Consider the following 25,202-nt stretch of genomic DNA (forward strand, 5'->3'; position numbering starts at 1 on the left):
TCGCTAAAGCTGCCCACCTCCTGCCTCAGCCATCCGCTGAAGGGGGAGATGTGTTTAAACTTGATGGGTCACCTCTGCCTTCGATCCCACCAGCATTCGGTTCCCATCTCCATCACCTGGCAAGGTCAGACAGACCTCTTGATTCCTAAAACCTGATGGGCGGGCTGTTGGGGGGCTTTATGGCCTCAACAAAGGACTTTTGGTGTGTTGGGGAGGTGAGGGGCTGGAAAGAAGGGGACCATGTAGAAGTCTAGTTGTGCTGGATTCCAAGCTGTGTGAGGTGCCTGTTCTAACCTGATGGATGTAAATGAAGCTTCTAAATCTCGACAGACTCATGCTGGAGGACTGAGGTCTGTGTTTTGTTCCGTCTGTCTAGCCTAAGCTGTGGGCATCAGAAATGACTCTGGTGGGCAGCTTCCTTGGATCATCGGGTGCCTGACAGTGCCGATGAAATGAAAGAGAGGTGGAAAAGATGTGTGAGATGATGTGCCGATTTTAGGGTCAGTGTGAGCTGCAGCGGTGCTGCAGTGCTGATGGAAATGCATGCCAAGGATGTGCTAGCATTACTTGCATACGGCAGACCACCCAAGTACCATGTGTCTCTGGCCAGTGTTCTGTAGAGAGGAAAGGTCATAAGGGGGAAAGTATGGTAACTGCACATCTGACATATCCTCGACTTACATTATTCTTGATCGCTTTTTTCCACCCAGAAGCATTTTTGTTTTGGGTAGGTAGGTTTTTTCCTATCATGTAAACATTTTGTATTTTGGCCAGATGAATAAACCTTGGTAGAGTGTAATTGTCTGGAAGGATGGCTGACTCATAACTGTACTTTGACATCCTTGTTGACATCCTTGTTTCATTAAAATATGAAGTCCAAAACATATAATGGCAGGCCAGCTATGCAGCAGACAATTGCTTCTGTTTTGGGAAAACAGTGTATTTGAGCTTTGCATGTTGTTTGTTTTGAAAATACAGTTATAGCCCCAAAGTTTTCCGTAACTAGATCAAGTTGGGGTATATGTATATTTTTAGCATGCTTCACACCTGTAATGCAATCAGGCTACCTATTTTTATTCATAGTCTGAACAACTTAAAACCTCTTCAATAATTAAGGTGGGCTCAAGTTCTCTGTAACTGAAGAAGATAACATTTGAGGGTTGACTGGATGATGCACAGTCCTAGATTCAGCTCACAGTCTCTGCTCAGAAGTCCTGCACTTGGTTGAACACGTGCAAGCCTGCATCTATGCACAATTGTAAAATGGGCATGAAAAGTAGGAACTGAACCTTTCTGACTGGATTTCTCAAGGCCAAGGCAGAAAGTAAAGATGTAGTGATGAATATTTAGCAATAGATCAAATTTTATTTTGGTGAAACCAGTTGATCTTGGTTTCCAGGTAGAATGGTGTTAGGGATGGTGTAAGAGCTGTGCTGTGTAAAGAAGTGAAAAGAGGCGCAGCTTTGTAGATTGAGAGATCTGAGTTCAAATTCCCTTTTTCCCTCTTATTAACTGTATGCCATGATGTGGTCTCTCTGAGCCTCAGTTCTATCATTTGTGAAATAGAGAAAGTAACAGCTCCCTGGTATGTAAACTTAGCATGGGACTATAGGTGCTCCATGTTATCCTGACTATCTCCTGCCATAGTCTGCCACTACCGGTTATTAGGAGAATGTGAGTGTGTTGAGACAAAATCTCCACACAGTGGTGTTCAGTATCAAACCATGAGGGCCATGAAAGGACTCAGTAGTTTGCCTTGGGATAGCCTGGTCCTGCTGGAGGTGGTGTTCCCAAGGTGGGGACTGTCCCTGGGTCTGCTGTCATCCAGGGACATTGGCTGGGCAGTGGTGGAGCTTGGGCAAAAGGACTGTTCTCTCCTGGAGGAATGGAGCCTAAATGCCAAAGGCCGTGAGGGCTCTCTGTTCAGAGAAACCCCTTCCAGGAAAGGGTTTGTGGTTGCTGCTGTTCCCCCTGAGGTTCTCTCTCTCTGAGACACGGTTTTCCTCCAACAACGTGTGTCTTCTCCTCCTGCGTCTGTGCCCCAGGCCCCGTGGTTATAGCAGCTAACACTGGGTGGGAGCTCACTCCAGGCCAGGCTTTCCTGTCCATCCTCCATCCTCATGACAGCCTGGTGAGATATGAACCATTACCACGCCTGTGATACAAATGAGGAAACTGAGGCCAGGAGAGGTTAGATCACAGGTGCCCAAGGTCTGACTGTGTGGCCCCTGTCTCTCCAGCAGGAGGAGAGGGCCATGGGGGAGCTGATGGCACAGAAAGGGGCAGTCACCCTGATCTCCAGGCTCACAATCCAGTGCTCCCTCCTCACACTGTGGCGACAGCACCCATTGCTGGGCAGCAGGAGGAGGAATGATGAGCAGGGGTTAGGGTCAGCCGGACAGAGTCCCAGTAGGGAGGGATTAGTGTCCGAGACTTCCCTTCCAGGCCTGCCAGGTTGGCTCATCCTCACACGGGAGTGGGGCTTGGGATCTGGCAACAGGGACAGCAGCACCTCGGCTGTGAGCAGAGCTGGAAGGTGAAGGGTCCTTGGAAATCAACAAGGCTGAGGCTGACCTGTTAGGTTATGAAGAGCCTGAGGCCCTGAGAGGGAATGACTCATCCATGGGAAGGGGGGGTCTTTATTCCATTTCCCAGGGCAAGGGCCCCCTAATGGACCGCTCCAGCACTGCCTCTCTGGGGAGCCTGCGATTTGCTGGTGGCTCTGTCAGAAAGGGCTTCCTAAGACCAGGGACCTCTACGATCCCAGAGATGACCCTGAGGTGGGCAGCTCCCTTGGCCCCTGGCTCCCCTGACCGGGAAGCAGCTCCATCTGGCCTCTGCTGGCACATGGGTGCATTTGCAGACTGCACTGATTTTCATTTCCTCGGGTGATGAGGTAATTTAAAGGTTATTCAGTTGAGTTTCTAGTTCCCTTGGCTTGAGGCCTTTCTCTAAAAACACCTGCTGCTAACAGCCTGGGCACCAGGCATCGATATAAAAAGACATCCTTCTCGCCCATAAACTTGAATTATTTAACGAAGTGCGTGGGTCTCTTATAGCTGCTTTGCACACATGCCCCATCTCAGTGGTTTCTTAATGAGTGTACCTGTGAGCTTGCTTTTTTAATTGAACGGCTTCATGAGGATAAACCGATCGCAGCCCCTGCGAGCACGCTGTTCTTCCTAGGCTGCCATTTGCAGTCCCTGACCCCCAACCTCTTAAGTCTTCCACCTTGAACCTCAGCCCCCATGAGCTTCGACTCCTTCCTCTCCTTGCCGTCTCAGGCCGTCCTCTGTCTGTTCTCCTACCACACTTTCTCTGGATTCTGTCCCTTCCCTCCGGCCATGCTGCCACTGCTCTGATTCAGTTCCTCGTTATCCGCTGACTTTTTGCCAGGTCCTTTGGCCAGCTGCCTCCCTGCTTCAGGCAGCCCCTTTTAGACTTGCCCCAGTGTGCTTCAGGCAGATTAACCTTTCAGGAACTGGTTCTACTCTTGTCACTGCTCTCCTGACAAACTTGCCTTGGCCACTTCTTGCCTCTGGCATGAGGGCAGATGCCTCAGCTCGGCCTCAGGCTGGCCCAGCTCCCTGCACTGCGAGTGCAGAGCCAAGGCCTCTTGTGCAACCCGGCCCTCCTTCCTCTCCTGGGCAGTGCTCCTCCCAACGCCTGGACATGTCCCTTCCATCTCCCACCTCTTCCAGGCCCAGCTTCAGAGCTGCCCTCCTCCAAGATGCACTCCCGCCCAGACTTTTCATCCCCTGCCTGGACCCAGAGCACACTGGCTCAGTCATCCATTCATAGGGGTCAGAAGAGCCTTGCCACAGGTGAGGTTCAGTGCTGGGCACCAGGAATGCCAAAGTGAGTGGGTTGTGGGTTGTATTGTGTCCCCCCACCCCAAAAGATATGTTGAAGTCCTAACCCCCAATACCTGTGAATGTGACTTTATTTGGTAATAGGGTCTTTGCAGATGTCATCAAGATGAGGTCAAGAGGGTGGTCCCTAATCCAATGTGACTAGTGTCCTTACAAAAAGAGGAAAATATGGACACACACATACACACACAGAGAAGGTCATGTGAAGGCAGACACACAGGGAAAGGCCATGTAAAGATGGAGTTATGCTACCACAAGCCAAAGAATGCCTGAAGAGACAAGGGCTCCCAGAAGCCAGAAGAGAAAAGGAAGGAACCTTCCCTACAGCCTTCAAAGGGGCATGGCTCTACCAACACCTTGGTTGTGGACTTCTAGCCTCCAGAACTGTGAGACAATACATTTCTGTTGTTTGGAGCCTCCCAGAAGAAAAATAATACAGTGAGAACAAGCCCTTCCTGGCCCTAGAGGTGCTGACCATCTGCAGGGAGACAGACAAGATCCTTCTGAGTCAGTGTGATGAGTGCACAAGAGAGGTACACAGATGTGATGGGAACCCTGAGGAAGGGCCCTCCTCCAAGCAGCTTTCCATCTCCTCTCTGGGGTGACAGTAGTCAGTAAGGTTCCCTTAGGGGGGTCCACACCCCAGTGTCCAGAGGTGACAGGAGCCAGCCAAGGTGGGGGACAGGCAGGGCATCCCGGGCCAGGCGAACAAAAGCATGGGAGGGAAGAGCAGCTGGTGGAGCCGAGGAGTGGGAAGGAGGGGGTTGCTGAGGCCCACAAGGCTTCGCTCCTGGTGGGTTGTGGTTTGCCAAGGAGTTTGAACTTAAACTTGCTGCTGTGGGTATCAGGGAACCATGGAAAGGGAGCAGATAGTGTTTTCAGTAAAAGGTTACATGGCGGCATGAAGGATGGATCAGAACGGGTAAAAGAAAAAGCTGAGACCTTGGAAGTGAGCCAAGGCATGGAGAAGAGCGTATGGATTTGCAAATTAAGCTGAATTTAACATCATCAGGACCTGGGGGCTCTTTGAATGTAGGGACTCAAGGAGAGGGAGAGACCCCAGGAGCTGACCCTCAGGTTTCCAGCCTGGTGCCTGAGGGCAGAAAAAAATGTCTGGAGAGGGAAAGGTTGTCATGAGGGAGCAGAGGAGAGATGCTGGGCTCAGCTGGGGACAGGTTGAGTGTGGGGGACATCCAGGTGGCCATGGAGGTCTGGAGCTTGGAGGGGAGGCCTATTCCGACGGTACAGATGGGGAAACATGAGCAGGGAGATGGGACACGGCACCCTGGCCATGGACACCATCACCCAGTCCCCAGCATGGAGCAGGAAGAAGAAAGGGGTAAGGACTGACAGCTGGGACAGAGGAGGCTGGAGGATAACGGGTGTGTGGCAGCAGGACCAGGAAGCAGGGGGCAGTTGGTGTGACTGGGACCAGCCGCAATAAGGGCCCCAAGAAGGCATCAGACAGAGCTGCTGTGTTCAGGGATGACTGTTCTGAGCAGCAGTGCATCCGTCACTTCTTGCCTTCCCTGCATCTTCTGTCTACACTGCCTACCACACCCCTCTCCCAGAGCAGGCCTGGCGGGGTGAGTGCAGGTGGGTGCCTGGATACCTACCTGGTGGCCTCTTCTGGGCCTCATCCCCGAGCCACAGCTAGTGTCTGTGGCAGCCTGGTAGCTGGGGTGGGGGGGCGAGGCCTGCAGCCTGGCTGGATGCCCCCCACGCCTGGTTGCAGCTGTGTCCATTCTTTGCAGGGCCCGTCACCATGGGCGGCTCTGCTCCTCCGCCTCATGGGGATTGTGCCACGGGTGCGGCAAATGCTCCAGCCCCTCTCTGATTGCTGCCTGCCAGGTTGGTCTGTGTGCACTGATGTGATGGTTTCTCTGATGTGACTTCTGGGCCCTCCTGCCCCCAGACTCACTCCTTATGTACCTTCTTTGTGCCTGACCTTCCACCATTAGAGAGTCTTCTGTAGGGTCCCATAAGTTTCGACATGAGCAGGAGTTGATTCTGGTGTACTGTTTCCAATGGTAATTTGTTGAGAGATTAGGTTAGGAAACATAAAATTGTAAAACATTTATATGATTCTAAAATATATGACAAAATGTAGTCGTCTTTCATCACCTCCCTCCATCTCACGCCCTGCTAGAGATACACACACCCATTTGTTAACAGTGGTTCTTTCCCAGATTTCCCCATGCATTTACAAAGCCATGTAAGTCCACAGGCACCCATGCATCCATACTTACATGTATATGTGAGATCATTTCATGCATATTGATAAGCAGCTTGCTTTTCCCCTTACCAATATATTTTGGAGATCTTTACATGTCAGTACAAATAGGCGTATCTCATTTCTAAATTAACAGCATGGAACTCTGTAGTGTATCATAATTTGTTCAATCATTTTCCTCTTCATGGATAGTTCCTTTACCTTTTATTACTATTTCAGGGATGCTGTAGTGAACCTTTTTGTATATGCATCTTTGTGAATGTGTGTAAATTTTTCCAAAGCATAGATTCCTAGGAGTGGAATTGCTAAGTTACAAGGGCATGACCATGATAAATATCAACAGACACTATCAAATTGTCAGCCCCCCAAAATGCATAGATTTACATCTCTCAACAGTGTGGGTTGTCAACAAAGGCTACCCCATCATTCTTTTTACTCTTTGTTACTCTGATGGGTGAATGAAAAGGCATTTCCTTGCTCTGTTTTGCATTTCCCTTATTACCAATGAGACTGAGTATACTTTTTTCTGTTTATTGACCAATCATATGCATTTTGTGACTTGTATATTCATATTCTTTGCCATTTTACTGTTTTGATGTGTGTATTTTTTAATGCTGATATGTAGGAGCTCATTTTAAGTTATGGTTATCTCTCCTTTGTTGATTATATATTTTGCAAGTATTTTCTCTTTGTTGCTTATCTGTGCCTGTGGTGCTATGGAATTTCTAAACGTTTATGATGTAACATCTGTTAATCAGAGGCTTGTTTTTTAGTAGTGGGGAAAAAGGAGCTTGGAGGTTTAAAATGTTGCATTCTTGACCCTGCTCTGGTCTGTGCTTACTCTTTGACTTTGAACAAAACCCCTTAACTTCACTAAACTTCCATTTTGCCAGCTGTGTCCCAGTGCTGTCTGTCCTGCCCGACCTCACCACAGCTGCCGTGAGGATCATGGGAGAAGCTGTCTTCAGGGCTTCACAGCCATTCTGAACTTCAGTTAAACCAATTCATTGGTGGACACTGAGAGCCAATCTTCTGACACAGGCCTCATCTAGGTCAGAAGTTTTCAGGGTTCCAGGACCCTGCCTCTGACTTTTCCCAGGTGTTTTTTGAGTGCTTGCCCTACGTTGGTGATGTCACCCTCATGACTCTGCAGAGGGAAGTGTATTAGTTTGCTCAGGCTGCCATAACCAAATACCACAGACTGGGGGGCTTAAACCACAGAAATGAATTTTCTCACCATTCTGGAGGCCAGAGTCCAAGGTCAGGGTGTCAGCAGGATTGGTTTCATCCTGAGGCCTCTCTCCTTGGCTGTCTTCTCATTGTCTCCTCACATGGTCATCCCTTGATCTGTGCCCTAATCTCTTCTTCTTTTAAGGACACTGGTCATATTGGATCAGGGCCCAATGTGTGACCTTATTGTACCTTAATCACCTCTTTAAAGGCCCTGTCTCCAAACATACTCACATTCTGAGGTACTGAAGGTTTGAGCTTCAACGTATGAATCTGGGGGCACAATTCAGCCCATAACAGGAAGACAGCCCCGTGTCTGGATGAGAATCGTGGAGGTGAGGCTCGGAGAGGCTCCTGTACTTGTTTCCAGTCACCCAGTGAGCTGGTTGCAGATCCAAACTCAGCCCCATGCATTAGACCCCTAAAGCCCACGCCTCCCCAGGCAGCTTGACTGATGTTAGGACTGTTTTGGCTTCCACTGCCTTGACTTCCTGCCCACTGGTCACTGGCCTGTGTCCCCGCCATCCTGTGGCCTCAAAACTCATGCTCCCTGGGCAGGGCACCTACTCCCAGCCAACTCTCCTGCACCGCCTTTGTCCCCTCAGGAAAGGGTTTCAAATAATAATTAAATTTTTTGAATGTAGCTTGTTCACTTTTTGTTGTTGTTGTGGGAAAGATCACACAGTGAGATAAAGAGCATTTGGAATACAGGAAACTCCCCAGTAACCTCACACCTCACAAAACTGTTTTTGATTTTTGCACTTTCCTTTCCCTTCCCACCTCTGCACATACAATTGTATTTCACAGCTTTGGTATCACATTAAAGAGGGCCCTTCATGCTCTGCTCTTGTCACCCCACATTATCGCTAACAGTTTCCCTGTCTAAAACAATCACTTTAATGGCTGTGTAATATTCCATTGAGTTGAAGTACTCTAATGATTTCAATCATCCTCCAATTGTTGAGCATTTGAGTTTCCCATTTGCACTATTATAGATAACAATGCAATGAATGCCTTTGTACTGAAAGCTTTTTGCTTCTCTTGAATTGTTTCCTGAGGGAAAATTCCCAGGAGTTGGATTACCGGGTTAAGGGCAGCGGTATCATCATGGCGCGTTGATGAGCTAGAATGTCTCTTTCTGCAAGGAGCCTACGATGCTCCATGCCACCAACGAGTGAGCACGCCAGCTTCACTGTACTCTCACCGGCATTAGGTGTTAATTAAATGCATTTCTGACCATTTTAATATACTTAAAAGAGTACCTATCTCAAGGCGGCTTTAATTTGTACTCCTTAAATAACCAACAAAGAAGGAGGAATATTCTGCAATGGATTTGTATTTTCAATTCTTTTTGTTCACTTTCTTTTTCTTTTTTTTTTTTTAAAGGAATAATTGGAGACTAGACAAATGGATATTAATCCCTTGGGAATCCCAGCTCTTCTATGGTTGTCTTGAGGGATTTGTTGGTAAAAGTAGTACTTAGACTTTGACAAGCAAAAGGCCTTTTGGTCAATAACGGACATAAGCAATGGAGTGGGGCCAGATGGGCCAGCCACTCTGGGGAGCAGAAGTGTCTGAGAAGAGGCCACGTCCTCAGAGCGACCTGTTGTGACCTGACCCTAATTCTCTGGCTGGTCCGAGGGCAGGCCACCTCTTCCTAGCACATGTGCAAGGATGCAGCATAGCCCCTCGCTTGCCCCAAGGCAAAGCCCGGCAGGCTCAGCTCCCAGAGAGGTGACCCCCATCTCTTCGGCTGCCCCTCGCAGCAGAGGGCACATGTGGGCAGAGTCAGGCCGAGGCACTGTCCCTGGTGGAATCTGTCTCATCTTTACCTTCTTTCAAACTGATTTGAATGGTGCACTCTCCCCCATTCCCTTTTTCTGCTCTAAAATAATCAATGATAAATTGAAAATTTTTTTCCCCTCGGAAGTTTATTTTAATTGCTTAGCAACACATTATCATAAATTTCTCTCAAATTAATTCTTTGCCTTCATTGCAGGATCATTTATTAATGATGATGGCAGTCAGCATCTATGCATGGCTATTCTTAGAACACTGCTGTCTTAAAGGGCTTCATTCATAAGATATCCCCACAAGGAATGTGTGTGCTAGACAGACCCTTGGAGAACTTGATCCTCCAGACAACACAGAGAAGGTCAGCACCTCTCTTCTGTGGGCCTGAGCCCCTCATCAGTGGTGAGCCTGAGGCCCAGAGGGGGAACCAGAGGTCCACGTTGGTTTAAAGCAGTGGCCAACTCATGTCAGGTCAGATTTTGCCCCTGCAGGACTCCCAAGCCTGTGCTCACCTCTGCGAGGTCCAGTCTAGGTCCAGACAAGGGCAGAGGTGCAGAGGGGATGGGGCTGCATGGTGTTGTGCATTAGAAATGCCCTGTGTGGGGACAGGGAGCGGGGTCAGCAGTGGAAGGCTTGGGAGGCCAGAAGACAGTATGGGTGTGTAGATTGAGCCAAATAGGGCTCCTATGAGTGATAAAGTTGCTTTCATCGATTGATTCATTGATCAGTTGATTGATCTGTTTATTCCTGGGCTCACTCATTCAGTGCACATCTACTGTGTGCTGAGCCCCGCTGGAGGCTGAGAATAGAAAAGACCACAGTCTCTGCCCTCAGGAGTTCACAGTCTGGTGTGGGAAATAGACAAATAAACAAGAACCCACAGCAGAGCATGCTAGGTCCTGGGAAGGAAAGAAGCAGCCCTGGGCATTCTGGGAGCCCAGACTTTAGAAAATTCCCTGTGATCATATTATTTTAACGTTTCCATATATGCCTAGCTTTCACACAATTATAACTATATTGCATGGTTTGCCTTTTTCCTCTCAGCATTTTGTGTTTAAGCACAGTTTCTTATTTCTGCAAAGTCATCACATATATACTATGTGGTTCCAAATGGTCCCGTGATATTCCATGAAGTTGATGAGTTAAGCATTCACCTGCCGTTAGGCTCCTTGGCTGCTTCTAGGGTTTTGCAACAAATGGCATTGGATGCAGAGCCTTGTACTCCTTTCCCCTTGTTCACACTGGGTGGGAGGTGTAGACGTGCTTGTGGTTCTTATAGACCACGGCCACGTGCCCCTCCCCTCCAGTGCCTCACGCCAGTTTCTGGGCGCCTGTTCCTCTATTGCCTTCAGTACTGGGATGGGCAACAGCTGCACCCACCCACCAACATACACGGATGCGTGTGTATGAGTTTTAGTTGAGTGTGTGTGCACCATATTATTGAGCAAAGGAGGAAACATGTCGGAACTTGAGTCTGATGAACAGTGTTCCAGTAGCAAGAGGAAGTGGGGAGGCTGGCTTCTAAGACTTGCCGCTGCCACCCGGGTGGGATGTGATGAGGTAAGTGGTCACCGTCAGCGTGAGAGCAAACCAAACACTTTATTTATTTACTTATTTTTTAAAATATTTATTTATTTGGCTGCACCAGGTCTTAGTTGCAGCACGCAGGATCTTTGTTGCAGTATGCGGGATCTTTTAGTTGTAGCATGAGGGATCTAGTTCCCTGACCAGGGATAGAACCTGGGCCCCCTGCGTTGGGAGCGTGGGGTTTTAACCACGGGATCACCAGGGAAGTCCCAAATCAAAGTCTTTAAAGTGACCAAATCAACTGGTCTTGATGTGGGGTCGGATAGAGCTTAGAGGGAAGGTTGCAGCTGCCTCCAGGGGTTGCCAGCACAAGGGTATTTGGGGTGAGTGGACCTCAGGAAGGTCACAGAGTTAGTGGCTTGGTTTTAGAAGGTCACATTTGAGTGTTGGGGACCATACATCTGGAGCTGTTCAGGAGATGCCCTCAATGGGTGAAGTGCAGAGCTGGGGTTCAGCCTCACCTGCACGTGGTCAGGAGGGAAACTTGCCTGGGGCCCAGGGTGGCCAGCAGAATGGATGGAATTACCCACCGGTCATCGTTTGCTTGGTCTCTTGGCCTTCTCACTGCTGGGTCAACTAAGACTTTTCAGCTAATGTATTTCCTTCTTTAAGGACAAATTGGCACCCTCTGAGTACTTGTGAAGCTAGGCTATAGATTTTTAAGTATTTCACATGAGCAGAATCTGGTCATTGTTTGATGTGACTTACAGTGTAAAAGAACTATGTAGAAAGAAGAAATAGTGCATGTGTTTGCCTTGGTAGGAGTGCATGATTTTCTCCTGTATTTTTCTTTACTATTTTAGTTTCCTCCCCCAGTATGCTTTGTTCCCTATCTTCTCCTGTCGGCCAGCCATGGCTTTAGGTGAGGGTGGGTGGACAAAGCAAACAGGGTCACTGACCCCAGTGCTCACTCGCTGTGAAGGCAATGCGAGGTCCTCAGCCCCTCTGCCTCCCCCTTTCTCAGCTCTGAGACGGAGGGCATGGCTCTGCATTTGAAAGATTCTTCCAGCTTCCAGGGTCTGGTTCAATATCCTGGGTTTACTGCACATGCCCATCCTATAAAAGCCACCTGTATGTTCATGATGCTCCTGTCTCACCTCATCTTTCCTCATGAGGCCCCTGGGGACCAGGAGCAGCATTCTGCTTAAGGGACCCCGCAGAGCACAGTTCAGGGTGTGGCCTCCAAGGTCAGCCAGAACAGGTTGGCTCCAAGCATGTTGATCCTGCACAAGTCATGGTATGTCAGAGCTTTAGTTTCCGCATCTGTAAAAAGGGTGTTTGAGGAACCTATCCTTGGGGCTTAAATACAGAAACTCAAGGAATGCAGGTAAAGCTCACAGCCCAGCGCTTAGCACTGGTGAGCACTCTGTCACAGGTGACCATTTGCACCATTGTTATGCTCTTCATTTTGTAGCCCCAAAACCAAGGCCCAGAGTGGCTAAATGTCTTATCCTCCCCAGGCCAGTGAATCTGACACCATCGCTAAGGATTTATTCTTTAGGTGGAAGAAGTACCAGTTGCTTCAAAGGTCCAGAAGGGAAGTGTAATGACCCCACACCACCTTCCCTGAGTCTATTGCATGTTATAACAGGAACTTTGTTGTATATTTGAAAACCTTTAAATTGGTGAAAATTGATTGATTTGGTTTCAGTAAATTACACTTGATAAATTCCATGGACTGAGCTCCCAAGAGGTGGCAGTGTTGAGGAGGGCTTGGTTGGGGGTGGGGGAAAATGGTTAGAACGCAGTCCTAGGGCTTAGTCCAGTGGGAGAAACAAGACGGTAGGGCACAGTGAGGTTGGGGCAGAGGCCAACGAGTGGGGCTGGTCTCAGCTTGGACTGCTTTACTGTGTGTTCAAGCCAAAATGTCAGTGTTGCCGGAGCAGAAGGAGGGAGGGGAACTGGATGGGCCTTTTTGGGGACTTGGAGACCTCTAAGGGGAAGAGTGACAGAGTCTGACATATATTGGAGTAGGTGTTCTTGGGATGTTACGCTGAGCATTAGACGGTGGAGGCCAGAGTGGAAGTGGGAGACCCTCTGGGAGGCTCTGGAAGAGTCCACAGGCAGGTTGAGGGTACGTTAGGCCCAGGTGGCAGCAGCGTGGTGGTGAGAAGGGACAGGATCCTGGCTGTAATCTAAGGGCAGAGTTGTGGGGATGTGCTGACCACGTGGAGGTGGGTCTAAGGTACAGAAGAGTCAAGGATGACTCCAGGGTGTCTGTCCAGAGCAACTAGGAGGATGGTGCTGCCACTAGCTGAGGTGGGGAGATGGGGAAGGGTGGAGGCACAGGTCTAAGAGTGCCATGGGGAGCTCAGATTTGGACAATTAGGTTTATGATGCCCATCAGACATCGCATGGAGAGGTCCTGCAGCTGGACAGGCGAGTTGTGTTCAGAGAGGTCTGGGTGGAGACATTTATTTGTCCCCAGATACCCACAGCCCTGTGGTAGTAGCGCCAAGGGGGCCGGGCTCCCTGGGGCCCCGCCTGTTGCATTCCTCCCTGACACTAGACAGGTGGCTGCAGGTGGCGGGATACAGGTGCGCCAGCCTCCACAGCAGGTCTTAGAGGTGACCCCGATTTCCTGGAATCACCATCAGGCCCTGGGCGGGTCATCCCCATTTCCCACTTGCCCCTTGTCTCTCAAGGGCATCTTTACCTTTGAAATAAAGCAACGCCGAGCCCGCTGCTGCAGGGGGCGGCACCTTCGCTCGGGTGTTTGTATTAGAATATGACGTTTAAATGGGGGGCCTGCCCGGCGCCTAGGTCCCAGGTGTCCTGGGAAGGTCGCACGGGCGAGCAGGCGGCGTGCGGGCGGAGACCGCTCTACCGGGGGAGGAGAGGGTGCGGCCCCCGCACTGCTCGCGCTGTGCCCGGCTCCCGCGGCGCCTATGGGGTTAACGGTCTCAGCGGGCTCGTGCACCGGGCGGCGGTCGGGCGGCAGTGGTGCATTGTGGTAACGCGGAGCCCGGACCTGTGAGCGTCCGCCGCCTCCGCCAGGCGGCCCGCCGAGCTGTGCGCGCGTCCCTGCGAACCCCCAGGGCGCGGCGCCATGTAGCGCCCGGCTGCTCCGAGGCCGCCCTGCCGCGGGGATGAAGGGACGCGGCTGCTGGGAGACGGCCTCCGTGCGCTCCTTCTGCAGCTCCGGCTGCCTGAATAAATTTAAGAAGGGTTAGTGCTGCCCGGCTTCCGCCCGGAGCCCCGGCTCCCCGCTCACGCCCGCCAGGCGCCCGGCTTGCTGCATGATCAGTCCACGCGAGCCTCTGATGTCACTCCCTCGCGGCGTGGGGAGCGCGGGGAACCCCAGTCCCCGTACCCCGCCGGCGTGAGCTCCGAACTCGCTTTACGCGCGGGGTATTTTGGAGACGGGGCTTCGGCTACAGACCTGTCCGTCTGATTAATCTCTGCAAAAACGAACCAAAATATAATCCAGAGCTTTCTGGAAAAAAGGGGGAAGTGGCGGCCTTGTTTAATCCTCCCACCTACCTCTCCTTCCCCAGGGTCGGCTTGGGGTCCGCATGCCCTGGCGCCTAGGCAGAATTGCTGCTTTGCCCGCAAGGGCTTCTTCCCTTCCAGGGGCCACCCTGGGTGTTGGCTATGCTCAGTGCATGACCCAACCCCCTCGCCTTTGCCCTCTGAGCAAGCTGCAACAGATGAGGCGAGTCACTGTAAGTGGCCGCCTAGGTTTGAGCAAGCACGAGCCCTGAAGCTGCTGCCCCCAGGGATGGTGGTCCTGAATGACAGCTCCAGGCTGTGCAGGCGCAACCGCCTGAGAGCCCTTTGTCAGCAGTGGGGGAAAAAATCTTAGCGGTCTTATAGGCTAAAGCTCCTTTGTGCAGTTTCTGATGCTTGAACATCATTATTGGAGATTTTGTGTGAGTGAAACTTGCTGCGTTTTCCTTAATGAAAGTTTATGTTATAATTTGAAACTGGAGAAAAATTAGGATTTTTTGTCCCTGTAGACCTGAAAGACACAGATGGAGTTAATTTCACTTAACACCAATTTATTAGAAACTGGCTCCTTTTAGGAATTAACACCCTCTGATCTGTAATAAACCTTGTCATTAACTTTGCCTGCTGACTGGTCACACTAATGGCTTCCGAAGGCCCTGGCCCAGCACCGACTCCAAGCCTCAGTGCCTGAGCCACATTTAACATTGCAGGCTCACCTGAAAACAGCATCAAAGTCGTTGTACACGTTTTAAATTTATTTCATCGGGAACTGATACTACAGCTCTGTCCTAAGGATCCTTTAAAGAAACTTGCAAGTGAACTTTGTCTAAAATATGTCTTCTGGTTTTAGAAGATTGGTCTTAATTTCCAGTTTTTATTTTGGCTATAATGTCATTTGTAATGCAGTTATGTTCTCTATGCAAAGTTTAAATGATGTTCCTGTTATCAATTTGGATGGATTTATTCTGAGGGTAAATTTTGGAGTTAGGAAAAAAACAGAAAAAGTTAGGTGTTAAAATTGTATTTCGTCTACCGGCCTGCCTGATGGTCTTCTTGGTTGCTGTTCTCCAGAAGATTTGCTGCTAAGAGCACTGGGCCTGGTATCCACTTGCTTTTTGCTTGGTTGTAGGAGGGATGTTCATCTTTGTCTGGAAGCTCAGGTGACCAGAGCAGTTGTACTTCGAGAGTGGTGACAAGGTAGCCTCTTTGGTTGCCAGAGCCCTGCAGGCCAGGCCTTCCTACTCCTCCTGTCAGTGATCCACTCTGCACGGTGGGTCTGGGGAAGAGGAACTCAGCAGGTGGTATGTCTGGTACAGTGCTTAGAGCAGAGCCTGGAGCAGGACTCGCTGTGCTGGCCAGAGGAGGCCCAGGAGCCCACAGAGCACGCAAGAGCAGCCAGGACTCGGCTCAGCGTCAGAGGCCCCATGGGCAGACTGCAGAGTGTCTCCCTTGGGCACCCTGTGTGAAGCTGGGCCTAGGAAGGCCAGAATGGAGTTTTCAGGAGAAACTGGATATCTCTCAGTTTTTAAATATTGGCCAAAAAACGTTTTTTACATACTCTTCAAAGCCAAGCAGTATTTCTGTAGGCAGGAAAATGCCTGTGAACCTTGCTGGCTAAAGAGAGAGGAGCAAGAGAGGCAGAGATGGGGGCATTGGGAGGCCTGGTTAACTGTCAGTCCTGGGAGGTGGGAGCCTCCTGGCCCCTCACATCATGCGCATGGCAGACACAGGCAGAGGCCCCTCATCCCCAGCTTGCAGACAGGGTGAGACTGGTCTCGCACCTCCTTTCAGACACATTGAAGGATACTGAAATGAGAGGTCACTCCAGACAAATTTCCGCTAGAAAAGGGTTCCAGTGAAATTGCGTCCCTTCCCTGAGCCCATCTTTGTGTAAGCTGAAGGGGAACTGGGCTTGCTGCCTGCCCCGGGGGACTAGGGACTGAGGTCCAGGCAATGATCACTTCAGTGGCAGGACAGCATCTGGGCTTATGGAGGTTTTTCACACGGGTTGTTGTTCTAGGGGTCCCACAGTGTAGCCGGGGGGCCAGGGGACCTGGGTTATTGTCCTGACCCTGCTGCTGGGCTTTGTGACCACAGGCAAGTGCCTGCCCCTCTGTGAGCCTCAGTTGTCCCCACCCCTGTCAATGACAGCAGGAGTGGGTTGACAAGGACCTGGGCGTGGGAGGAGGAGCCGGTGAGTCCGTTGACAGGAGGCTGCTCATCAGCAGGCAGTGTCGTGTTCAAACCCCACCGCTTGCCTGACCTTCAACTAGCTTCTGAGCCGTTTTGATTCTCAATTTCTTCATCTAAAGGATGGCATTAAACTGATTTACCTGGCAAGGTGGCCGAGAGGTTGAAATTAGGTAATATGTGTCTATACCTACTAATTGGTCAGTCTGTCTATTTATCTGTGTCCCTCTCTCTGTGCTTCAGACAGAGCCAGGTGCCTCAAATGCGGAAATGCCCTTTCAGGATCTCTTGTAACATCTGAATTCAGCCCTTGGCGGCTTACTTCTTTGCCTTTGTGTGTGTACATGTGTGTGTGCAGATGTGTGTAGGATTTCTGCATCTCTTCTGGTTGGAATGCAAAGCTCTGACATTGCAGAAAACAGGGACACCTCGCCCTGGCAAGGTAGACTTAGCAGAGGTCAGGGCCAGGTGGCCTTGTGCGGCCCGGCTCATGACACTGCTGAGGGGGCCCCACTTTCTCATTTGGGACCTCAGGGAGCCCCTGGGTGCCCACCAGCCAGCCTCCATCTTCTGATCGGCCACACTTTTTGCAGAAAGCTGAACTGAGCTTGGCAAAGACTGGCTGATGTGTCAGGGAAACAGGAAGGGATCAGAGATGAGTAGACAGAGAATCTGGACTCCCCAAGAACCTGGCTTGAGTGGAGGCTGCAGCAGGTGGGGCTGGGGGCTCAAGTTCTGGGGCAGAACCCGGTGATTGTAGAATGTGGTGATTTGGGGGGATTCCTTCTTGAAAGAGGCTAAATGCCAGAGGGAAGTTCCAAATGTGTGGTTGCTTTTGAGTCAGAGTGAAGAGCAGTAAATGGTAAGAGAAAACAGAAGCATTTGTCTTTTCTATTTAGCAGAAAATCTGGCCAGTCTTTCACTCTGTGCGAAGAAATGGCCCAGCAGCTGTGCAGGACCCACAGTGTCCACAGCCAGGCGACAGGAGTTGAGCCCGGAGGGGCCGGGCATGCTGGAACCCAGCCAGCGTCCTTCTGATCCCTCACACCTGTGCCCCCCCAGGAAGGGACAGATGGTGGGGGACAGCCCTGGCTGGCCAAACTCAGCACAGGAGGAGCCGGAATGCCGTGTAGAGGAGATCTGAGCATATTCACACAGGCTGAGGCACACAGGAGTCCTTGGGCTCTGAGGGAAGGTGCTGTTGGGGGCAGAGAGGTGGGCAGGGCACCCAGCACAGAAGGCCCTCTGTGGGCAGGTAGCTAAGGGGTGGGCTGCATGCAGGCTGGCCCCGGGTGGAGGGAGCATAAGTGTTTGATTCTCTCCTGTTTGGGGGAGAATCAAACACTTGAGCGTGTGGGTGTCACTGTGTTGCGGGTGCAGGCCGACAGGTACAGAGGGTGGAGAGCTACTGGCATGGGGAGGGGAGGAGAGGAGGGAAGGGTAGGGAAGGCTATGCCGGGCTGTGAGGGCTCTAGAGGAAAGAGGGCCATGATCTGGAGTGCCTCTGCCTTGGGGAGGCAGAGAGTAGGAGCTGGTCGTCCGCTTGCGGCCGTTCCCTTGGGTAGCAGGCTGCCAGCGAGGAGGACATTGGCAGCGTGGGGATGACAAGGCTGTGACAGGCCCCAAGCTGCCCCGGCCAGGGTTCTGTTGCCATCGGTGGCCCCAATGGAATATGGGGGATGACGTTGTCTCTCCGGGGAGCTGGTTTGTTTGTCGTTCATGGGTGGGTGTGCAGGGCTGTGATGGCCCACTTGGTGCCCATCTTTAGAAAAAGGCACCCTTTTTTCCTCAAGACCTTTTGCTTCTATGTATCCTGAGATATGTGGAAGAATCAGAATATGTTGTCATATTCTGATTTATCAGAGCAATACTCTTTTCTTTAATTTGCTGGATGTGTGTTATAATAAAAACAAATTCCCAGTGTCTGTGGTGAATGGTGCCTCCTAGAGTTGTGCAGTGCACAACCTGCTCAACCATATGCAACAGCTCTGTTTATATAAACATGTATTAGGAGCAATGTTTGGCTGGTTCTGAGGATAACACAGTGACCTTTGTCGCCTCCAGGCGAAGAGAGAATGAATGGGCTGCCCGGGTGCCAGGCCAAGCCAGGTGACCCTGCATGAGGCCTGGAGGAGGCCAAAGTGGGAGCCAGACTCAGAGTGGCCCTCGGAAGCTGAGTGGGGAGCAAAATGGCGAGAGGGGCCTCCAAGCCACTGTGGAGAGAGGGGCAGCCTGAGACTGGCCGCACGGGGTCAGGCTTGAGCCCCAAGGCCCCTCCTGCCCAAGACTGAGAGGTCTGCTGTGGGTACATCGTCCTCTGACCTCATCCAGGAGCGTCCTAAATCTTGCAGCACTGCCCTCTGTGGACACGAGTCAGTCCCCCGACACCTGGTTTTCCTGTAAAGTGCCAGTCAGCTTAGACCGGCAGCTGCATCTGATCAAATAGATGAGCAGTATGAATAAAGATGAAGTTATGGGCCTCGGGCTGCCAAAGATAAATTTCCTTTTTTGTCCTGTTTCCCTCTGACGTGTGTGTTGATTTATGCCTGACGCACATCTTCAGGAATAGTAGTTGCTCAGGCTAGGCGATGTGGCAAGGCCGGAGGATGGAACCCCACCTGGGCAGCCCTCTGCGTCCTGGCCTGGCGTGCCCTGCATCCTTGTGGCCATAGGTGGGAGCTGGTTAGAGGACAAATGTTTTTCCTCAGAGGGCAGAACTAACAGCCGGCCAAGCCCCCGGGTACATTCCTCCGCCTGGGATATTTTTACATTAGAAGCAGCACAGTTCCCATGGGGTGGGGTCCCTGGAGCTCGACTCTTAGCTTGTTAACCATCTGGCAGTTGCTCTGCTGCTTCATGAACTCCCCTCCCCAACCTTGCCTCCCCCGGCCCCCAACACACACACACTTTGTTCTTTGCCAAACTCTGAGTTTCATCTGGGCCTGTCCTCTGCATCCTGTACATTCAGTGTTTTTAAGGGTTATTTACCATTAAGGCATCAGTTCCAGATGTTCAAGATCATGGTGTTTCCATAACTTCATTACCCCTCATGTCACTGTTTTTAGGTCTCTATTTTTAGTCAGTGTTTTTCCTTTATGTGAACATCCTTTTTACATCATTGAGATACAAAAACATCACTGTTGTCACATGGCTGTACATCATAAGCTCTTTCCCATGTTATCACAAACTTAATGTGTGTCCGCTGAATGGCTGTGGAAAGGCTTTCCTTCTATTAGACGTTTCGGTTCTTCCCAGATTGTAACCAGAGCCAAGCTGCCGCCTGAGAGTCTTGTGGCATGTGAACATTTTCTCTGCTGTTTCTTTCCGGGACACACACCCAGGAGTGCGATCGCCGAGGCAAGGGGTGTGACTGCTTCCCTCTGGCACCCTATCACCCTCAGCCAAAGTGTTCTGGTCCATGATGCTCTCAGGGCTGGGTGTAGAGATCTGCTTCTCTCCACCTCCCCTGCATTCGTATTTTTCTGAGAGTATTTTTTGACCAGGCATAAAATTGTGCCTTGTTAGTCTTTTAATTTGCAATGGACTAACCAAAAAAGGATGAATTTTCCCCACAAGTTTGGTTATTATTTGTGTCTACCCCCCTGCGGCTTGCCACCTGCATCTTCTCCTGCCCTTGTGTGGAAACCCAAAGGGAAGCATAGTAAATCTTGTTGGTTTATGTCGGATATGGCTGGAACCCAAACCAGACAGGACTTCTTGGGACCCTTGCACTGCTCTGCTTTCTTTGGTGGGTGGGATTCAGAAAAATGGTCCCTGGAACTGTCATCCCCTAGCAGGCTCTGCTGTGTAACCAATGGGGGTCCCTGTTCAAAAATTATTAAGTTTCAAGATGGAGACAGCTGAGCATTAAACCAAGGGAGGGACCCTTCTGACTTGGGGCCTTATTGTGACTGCACAGGTCATATGCCTGTGATGGCTACCCTGCCCCATGCTCTGGAGTCATCTAGTTGGAAGTGGACAGAGTTTGGAAGTGGCTTGCTTGACTGAGCTGAATCCACCTGTTAGGTTTCCCAAGGGCCACTCCAGACGCAGATCCAGGTATGGGTGGGCTCCTGACATGGGGCCACTTGTGGCCACCTGCAGCCCCTGCTCCTGACCGACACTGGCCATGCACCCCTCCACCCCCTGGCCCCATTCTGGTCTATTTAGCCCTGGAGTGAGTTGTCCTTTTCTCTGTGGTCATTTCTTTTCTTTTCTTTTTAATTAATTAATTAGGCTGTGTTGGGTCTTCATTGCTGCGCACGGGCTTTCTCTAGTTGTGGCGAGCGGGAGCTACTCTTCGTTGCAGTGCATGGGCTTCTCATTGCGGCGGCTTCTCTTGTTGTGGGTTCGAACGGGCTCTAGGGCGCACAGGCTTCAGTAGTTGTGGTTCACGGGCTCTAGAGCGCAGGCTCGGTAGTTGTGGTACATGGGCTTAGTTGCTCCACAGCGTGTGGGATCTTCCCGTGCCAGGGCTTGAACCTGGGTCCCCTGCATTGGCAGGCAGGTTCCCAACCACTGTGCCACCAGGAAAGCCCTCTGTGGTCATTTTTGTGCCCACTTTCACCTCACCCTGACCCCTGGTGGCTCTTTCTGGTGGAGAGCTGGCCCTTCTGCTCACCTTTGCCTGCTTTGGTCATCTCACTGCCCTGAATATTTAACAGTTCCTGCTGTTTTTTCCAGCTAGAGCTTTCACTTCTGCCTTACCCACTTCTCTCTTACCTTACCTCCGAAGCCTTCTCCTTGCCAGCCTGGGGCTAGGAGGAGCTGCTGCTTATATAGTGAGAAACTGGTAATCCCTGTGGCTGCAGATAACTGCTGATAATCAGTGAGGCTGGTTGCACTTGCTGTTAATTGGAAATGCCAGGCTGTCCCCCAGGTCACAGTCCTCAAGCTCCCTCCCAAAGAGCAGCAGTTCCTCGGTGGGTGTTAACTCTGCAGGGGACGCTGGGTCTCCATAGGAGGGGAAATGATCCTGTGGGTCATCTGGGAAGTGGCATTCCTTGGGCGACGGGCACCTGGGGCTGGCTGCCCAGCCGGCTGCAGCAGCAGAAGTATCACTCCAGGAGTTACTCCCCCATGAATTGCATAGAGTTTGGAGCTTTCTTAAATGGCCCTTAGCTTGATTTAGCTCTTACTCTCATGGGAAATGTGGCCTTATACTTGTGGGGGTTTTCCACATTTTTCAATGATTGAATCAGGAAGGTGTCGATGTGAGAGTTCTCACATTGAGCTGAGAAACATTCAGTTACCCACACAAAGGAAAATCATGTAGCCATAGAATCCCTGACTGTCACAGTTGGATGAGATTATTGCCATTTGGTGGTTAAAATAACTTTTGACATTTTTTCCATATTACAAAGATAATTCATCCTCATTGCAGAAAATTTAGTAAAGAAAAAGCATTTAGAATAAAATTAAAAGTGCCTGTAATTCCATTGCATAAAAATAACCTCAGATGACAACCACGGCGCATTGAGAACCTGTGCCATGTGTCCACGTGTCTGGGTGATCTTCTCTGTCAGTCTCTTTGGTCTCTTTCACCCAGAGCCCCAGGTGGCTTGAGATCCCCCCGCACCCCAGTTTTGCAAGTGTGAGAGCTGAGACCCAGAGACAGACAGAATTTGCCTGGTCACACAGCCTTAGTAAATACTCAAGCCCAGCGCTAGTCTCACCACACACCCGCATCAGCATTTAATAGCATTTTGAAACCTGCTGAGAATTGGAAATGGCATCTCATTCTTTAATGGGCATATCTTTGATTTCTAAGGGGGTTGAATCTTTTTCATCAATTTATTAGCCTCTTGCAAGTCAGTGACTTCTTTGTCATGCGCTAGTTTTGTCTAGTGTTGCATCTGAACCACATTGATATGATTATTGTAGTTGGAAAGTATGTTTCCTGTGGTAGGTCGAGTCTTCCCTTATCAGTGTTTCCCCCCACCAACACTTTATTATGAAAAATTGCAAACATAGAGGAAGGTTGAAAGAATTGTGTAGTCAATACCTATATTCCCACTACCTAGATTCTACCATTAACATTCTATTATACTTACTTTATCACCTATGTATCCTTCTGTCCATCCCTCTATCCATCAGCCAATCTTAATTTTTAAAATGCTTTTCAAAGTAAATTGCAGACATCAGTACTCTTTCCCCTCCCAAACACTTCAGCATGTATATCATTAATCAGAGTTCAATATTTCATATCGTGGATTGCACTAATCATCGTTTGAGTTCTGATAAGTGTGTGCACGCACCTTTGCAACCCAGAAGCTGTCAAGATACAGGACATGTCTGTCACCCCAGGGTTTCCTCAGGCCCCTTCCCAGGCAGTCCACACCCCACTGCCAGAAGTACTGCTGCTTTGATTGATTTTACCACGGATTCATTTGGCCTGTCTTAGAACTTCACATAAATTGAATTATGCAATATGTACTCTTCTGTGCAAGGCTTCTTTCACTCAGCTTAATGTTTGTGAGGTTCATCCATGTTGTCACGTGCATCATAAGTTTGCTCTTTTTCATTGCTTAGTATATTTATTTCACTGTACGAATATACCATAGTTGATCCATACTCCCGTTGATGGCCACTTGAGCTCTTTCCGGTTTGTGAGCTGTTACAAACATCTCTTAACACTAGAACTTGTCACCATCCCTCATGTGACACCAAGCTGTCCAGTTTAGACAGTCCCAGGAACAGCCTCATGCAGAGCCAAAGCACTCAGTGTGGTCCTCAGTTGTGGCACAAGGGGACTGAAAGTTTAAAGTGCCTCTCTTCCAACTTGTATTCCAGTGTTAGGGGTCCCTGGGGGTGTGATCATAAAACACTGAATTCCCTGAGAATAAGAATTAGGTCTGACTCGCATCTACAGAATAATTGAAAAATATAGCAAAACATGAGGAAATAAGAAGGCATAAACCCACAAATATACATTTTGATGTACATTAAGTGTAAGTTTTTTGCAGATCTCTTATCATGTTGGGGAAATTCCCTTTTATTCCTAGTTTGCTGAGAAATTTTATGATGAATGGATGTTGAATTCTGTCAAATACTTTTCCTGCATCTGTTGAAATTATTATCACATGGATTTTTTAAATTTGTTAATATGATGAATTATATTGGTTTTTTATATTTTGGCCCTCCCCCCAGATTCTTCTGATTCAGTAGGTCCGGGGTAGGGCTTGAAGATTTGCATTTCTAACAAGTTCTCAGATGTTGTAGCAGGTATCAGTACTTTATTCCTTTTTGTTGCCAAATAATAATTCCATTGCATGCATATATGGACATTTGGGTTATTTTCACTTTGGGGCCACTAGGAATAATGCTGCTGTGCTATGAACATTCATGTGCAAGTTTTTGTATGGACATATGTTTTCATTTTTCTTGGGTGTATACGCAGGATGGGATTGCTGGGTTATATAATAACTGCCAAACTGTTTTCTAAAGCAGCTGTATCATTTTTTATTCCCATCAGTAGGAAGGTTCCAGTTTTTCTTCATCCTTACCAACATATTATTTTCTGCTTTTTTTTTTTTTTGGCTGCATTGGGTCTTAGTTGCGGCACGCAGGATCTTCGTTGCAGTGCACAGGCTTCTCTCTAGTTGTGGCATGAGGGCTTTTCTCTCTCTAGTTGCAGCGTGCAGGCTCCAGAGCGTCTGGGCTCTGTAGTTTGCGGCACGTGGGCTCTCTAGTTGAGGCACAGTCTCAGTAGTTGTGACGTGCGGGCTCAGTAGTTGTGGTGTGTGGGCTTAGTTGCCCTGCGGCATGTGGAATCTTGGTTCCTCAACCAGGGATCAAACCTGCGTCCTCTGCGTTGGAAGGTGGATTCTTTATCACTGGATCACCGGGGAAGTCCCTATTTTCTGCTTTTTTTTTTTAAGGACTAATTATACTAAGCATTTTTTCATGTGCTTATTGGCCATCTGTATATCTTCTTTGGAGGAATGTCTATTCAAATCCCATTTTTTAATTGGGTTGTCTTTCATTGATTGATATTTAAATGTTGAGCCAGCCTTGCATTTCTGGGATAAACTTCACTTAATCAAGATGTATTACCCTTTTTATGTACTGCTGGATTATATTAATATCTTTCTGAGGATTTTTATGTCTCTGTTCATGAAGGATATTGGTCTATAGTTTTTGTTGTTGTTTTGTTTTTTTGTAATGTCCTTGTCTGGTTCTGTTATCAAATAATACTGGCCTCATAAAATGAATTGGAAAGTATTCCCTCCTCTTTAATTTTCTGACAGAGTCTATGTAGGATCGGTATTGCTTCTTCTTTAAATGTTTGGTAGAATTTGTCAGCAGAGCTGCTTTTTAAAAAAAAATTTTATTTATTTATTATTTTTGGCTGTGTTGGGTCTTCGTTTCTGTGCGAGGGCTTTCTCCAGTTGCGGCGAGCGGGGGCCACTTTTCATCACGGTGCGCGGGCCTCTCACTGTCGCGGCTTCTTGGTTGCAGAGCATGGCTCCAGACGCGCAGGCTCAGTAGTTGTGGCTCACGGGCCCAGTTGCTCCGCGGCATGTGGGATCCTCCCAGACCAGGGCTCAAACCCGTGTCCCCTGCATCGGCAGGCAGACTCTCAACCACTGCGCCACCAGGGAAGCCCTGCTTGTTTTTTTCTTAATTGAAGTATAGCTGATTTACAATGTTGTATTAGTTTCTGGTGTACATCAAAGTGATTCAGTTATACACACACACGTATATTCTTTTTCATTTTTCTTTTCCGTTATAGGTTATTACAAGATACTGAATACAGTTCCCTGCGCTATGCAGTAGGACCTTGTTGTTTATTTTATATATAGTAGTTTGTATCTGCTAATCCCAAACTGCTAATTTATCCTCCA

The 25,202-nt window shown here is 49.4% G+C and overlaps 1 protein-coding gene across 3 annotated transcripts in view; it reads left to right on the forward strand.

The window, feature by feature from the left end:
- Positions 1-25,202, forward strand: part of OSBP2 (oxysterol binding protein 2) — a 145,254-nt gene that overhangs the window by 65,569 nt on the left and 54,483 nt on the right. The window contains exon 1 of one of the 3 annotated variants that reach the window (XM_024767996.1): positions 13,806-13,884. The exons of the other annotated variants lie outside the window; for them this stretch is intronic. Within the exon in view, the coding sequence (XP_024623764.1) occupies positions 13,806-13,884 (79 nt within the window). Of the gene's footprint in view, positions 1-13,805; positions 13,885-25,202 lie in introns of those variants that run through there. 3 annotated transcript variants of the gene reach the window in all.

Source organism: Neophocaena asiaeorientalis, unplaced genomic scaffold (assembly GCF_003031525.2).
Source record: "Neophocaena asiaeorientalis asiaeorientalis breed wild unplaced genomic scaffold, Neophocaena_asiaeorientalis_V1.1 scaffold828, whole genome shotgun sequence".
NCBI classification, from domain to species: Eukaryota; Metazoa; Chordata; class Mammalia; order Artiodactyla; family Phocoenidae; genus Neophocaena; species Neophocaena asiaeorientalis.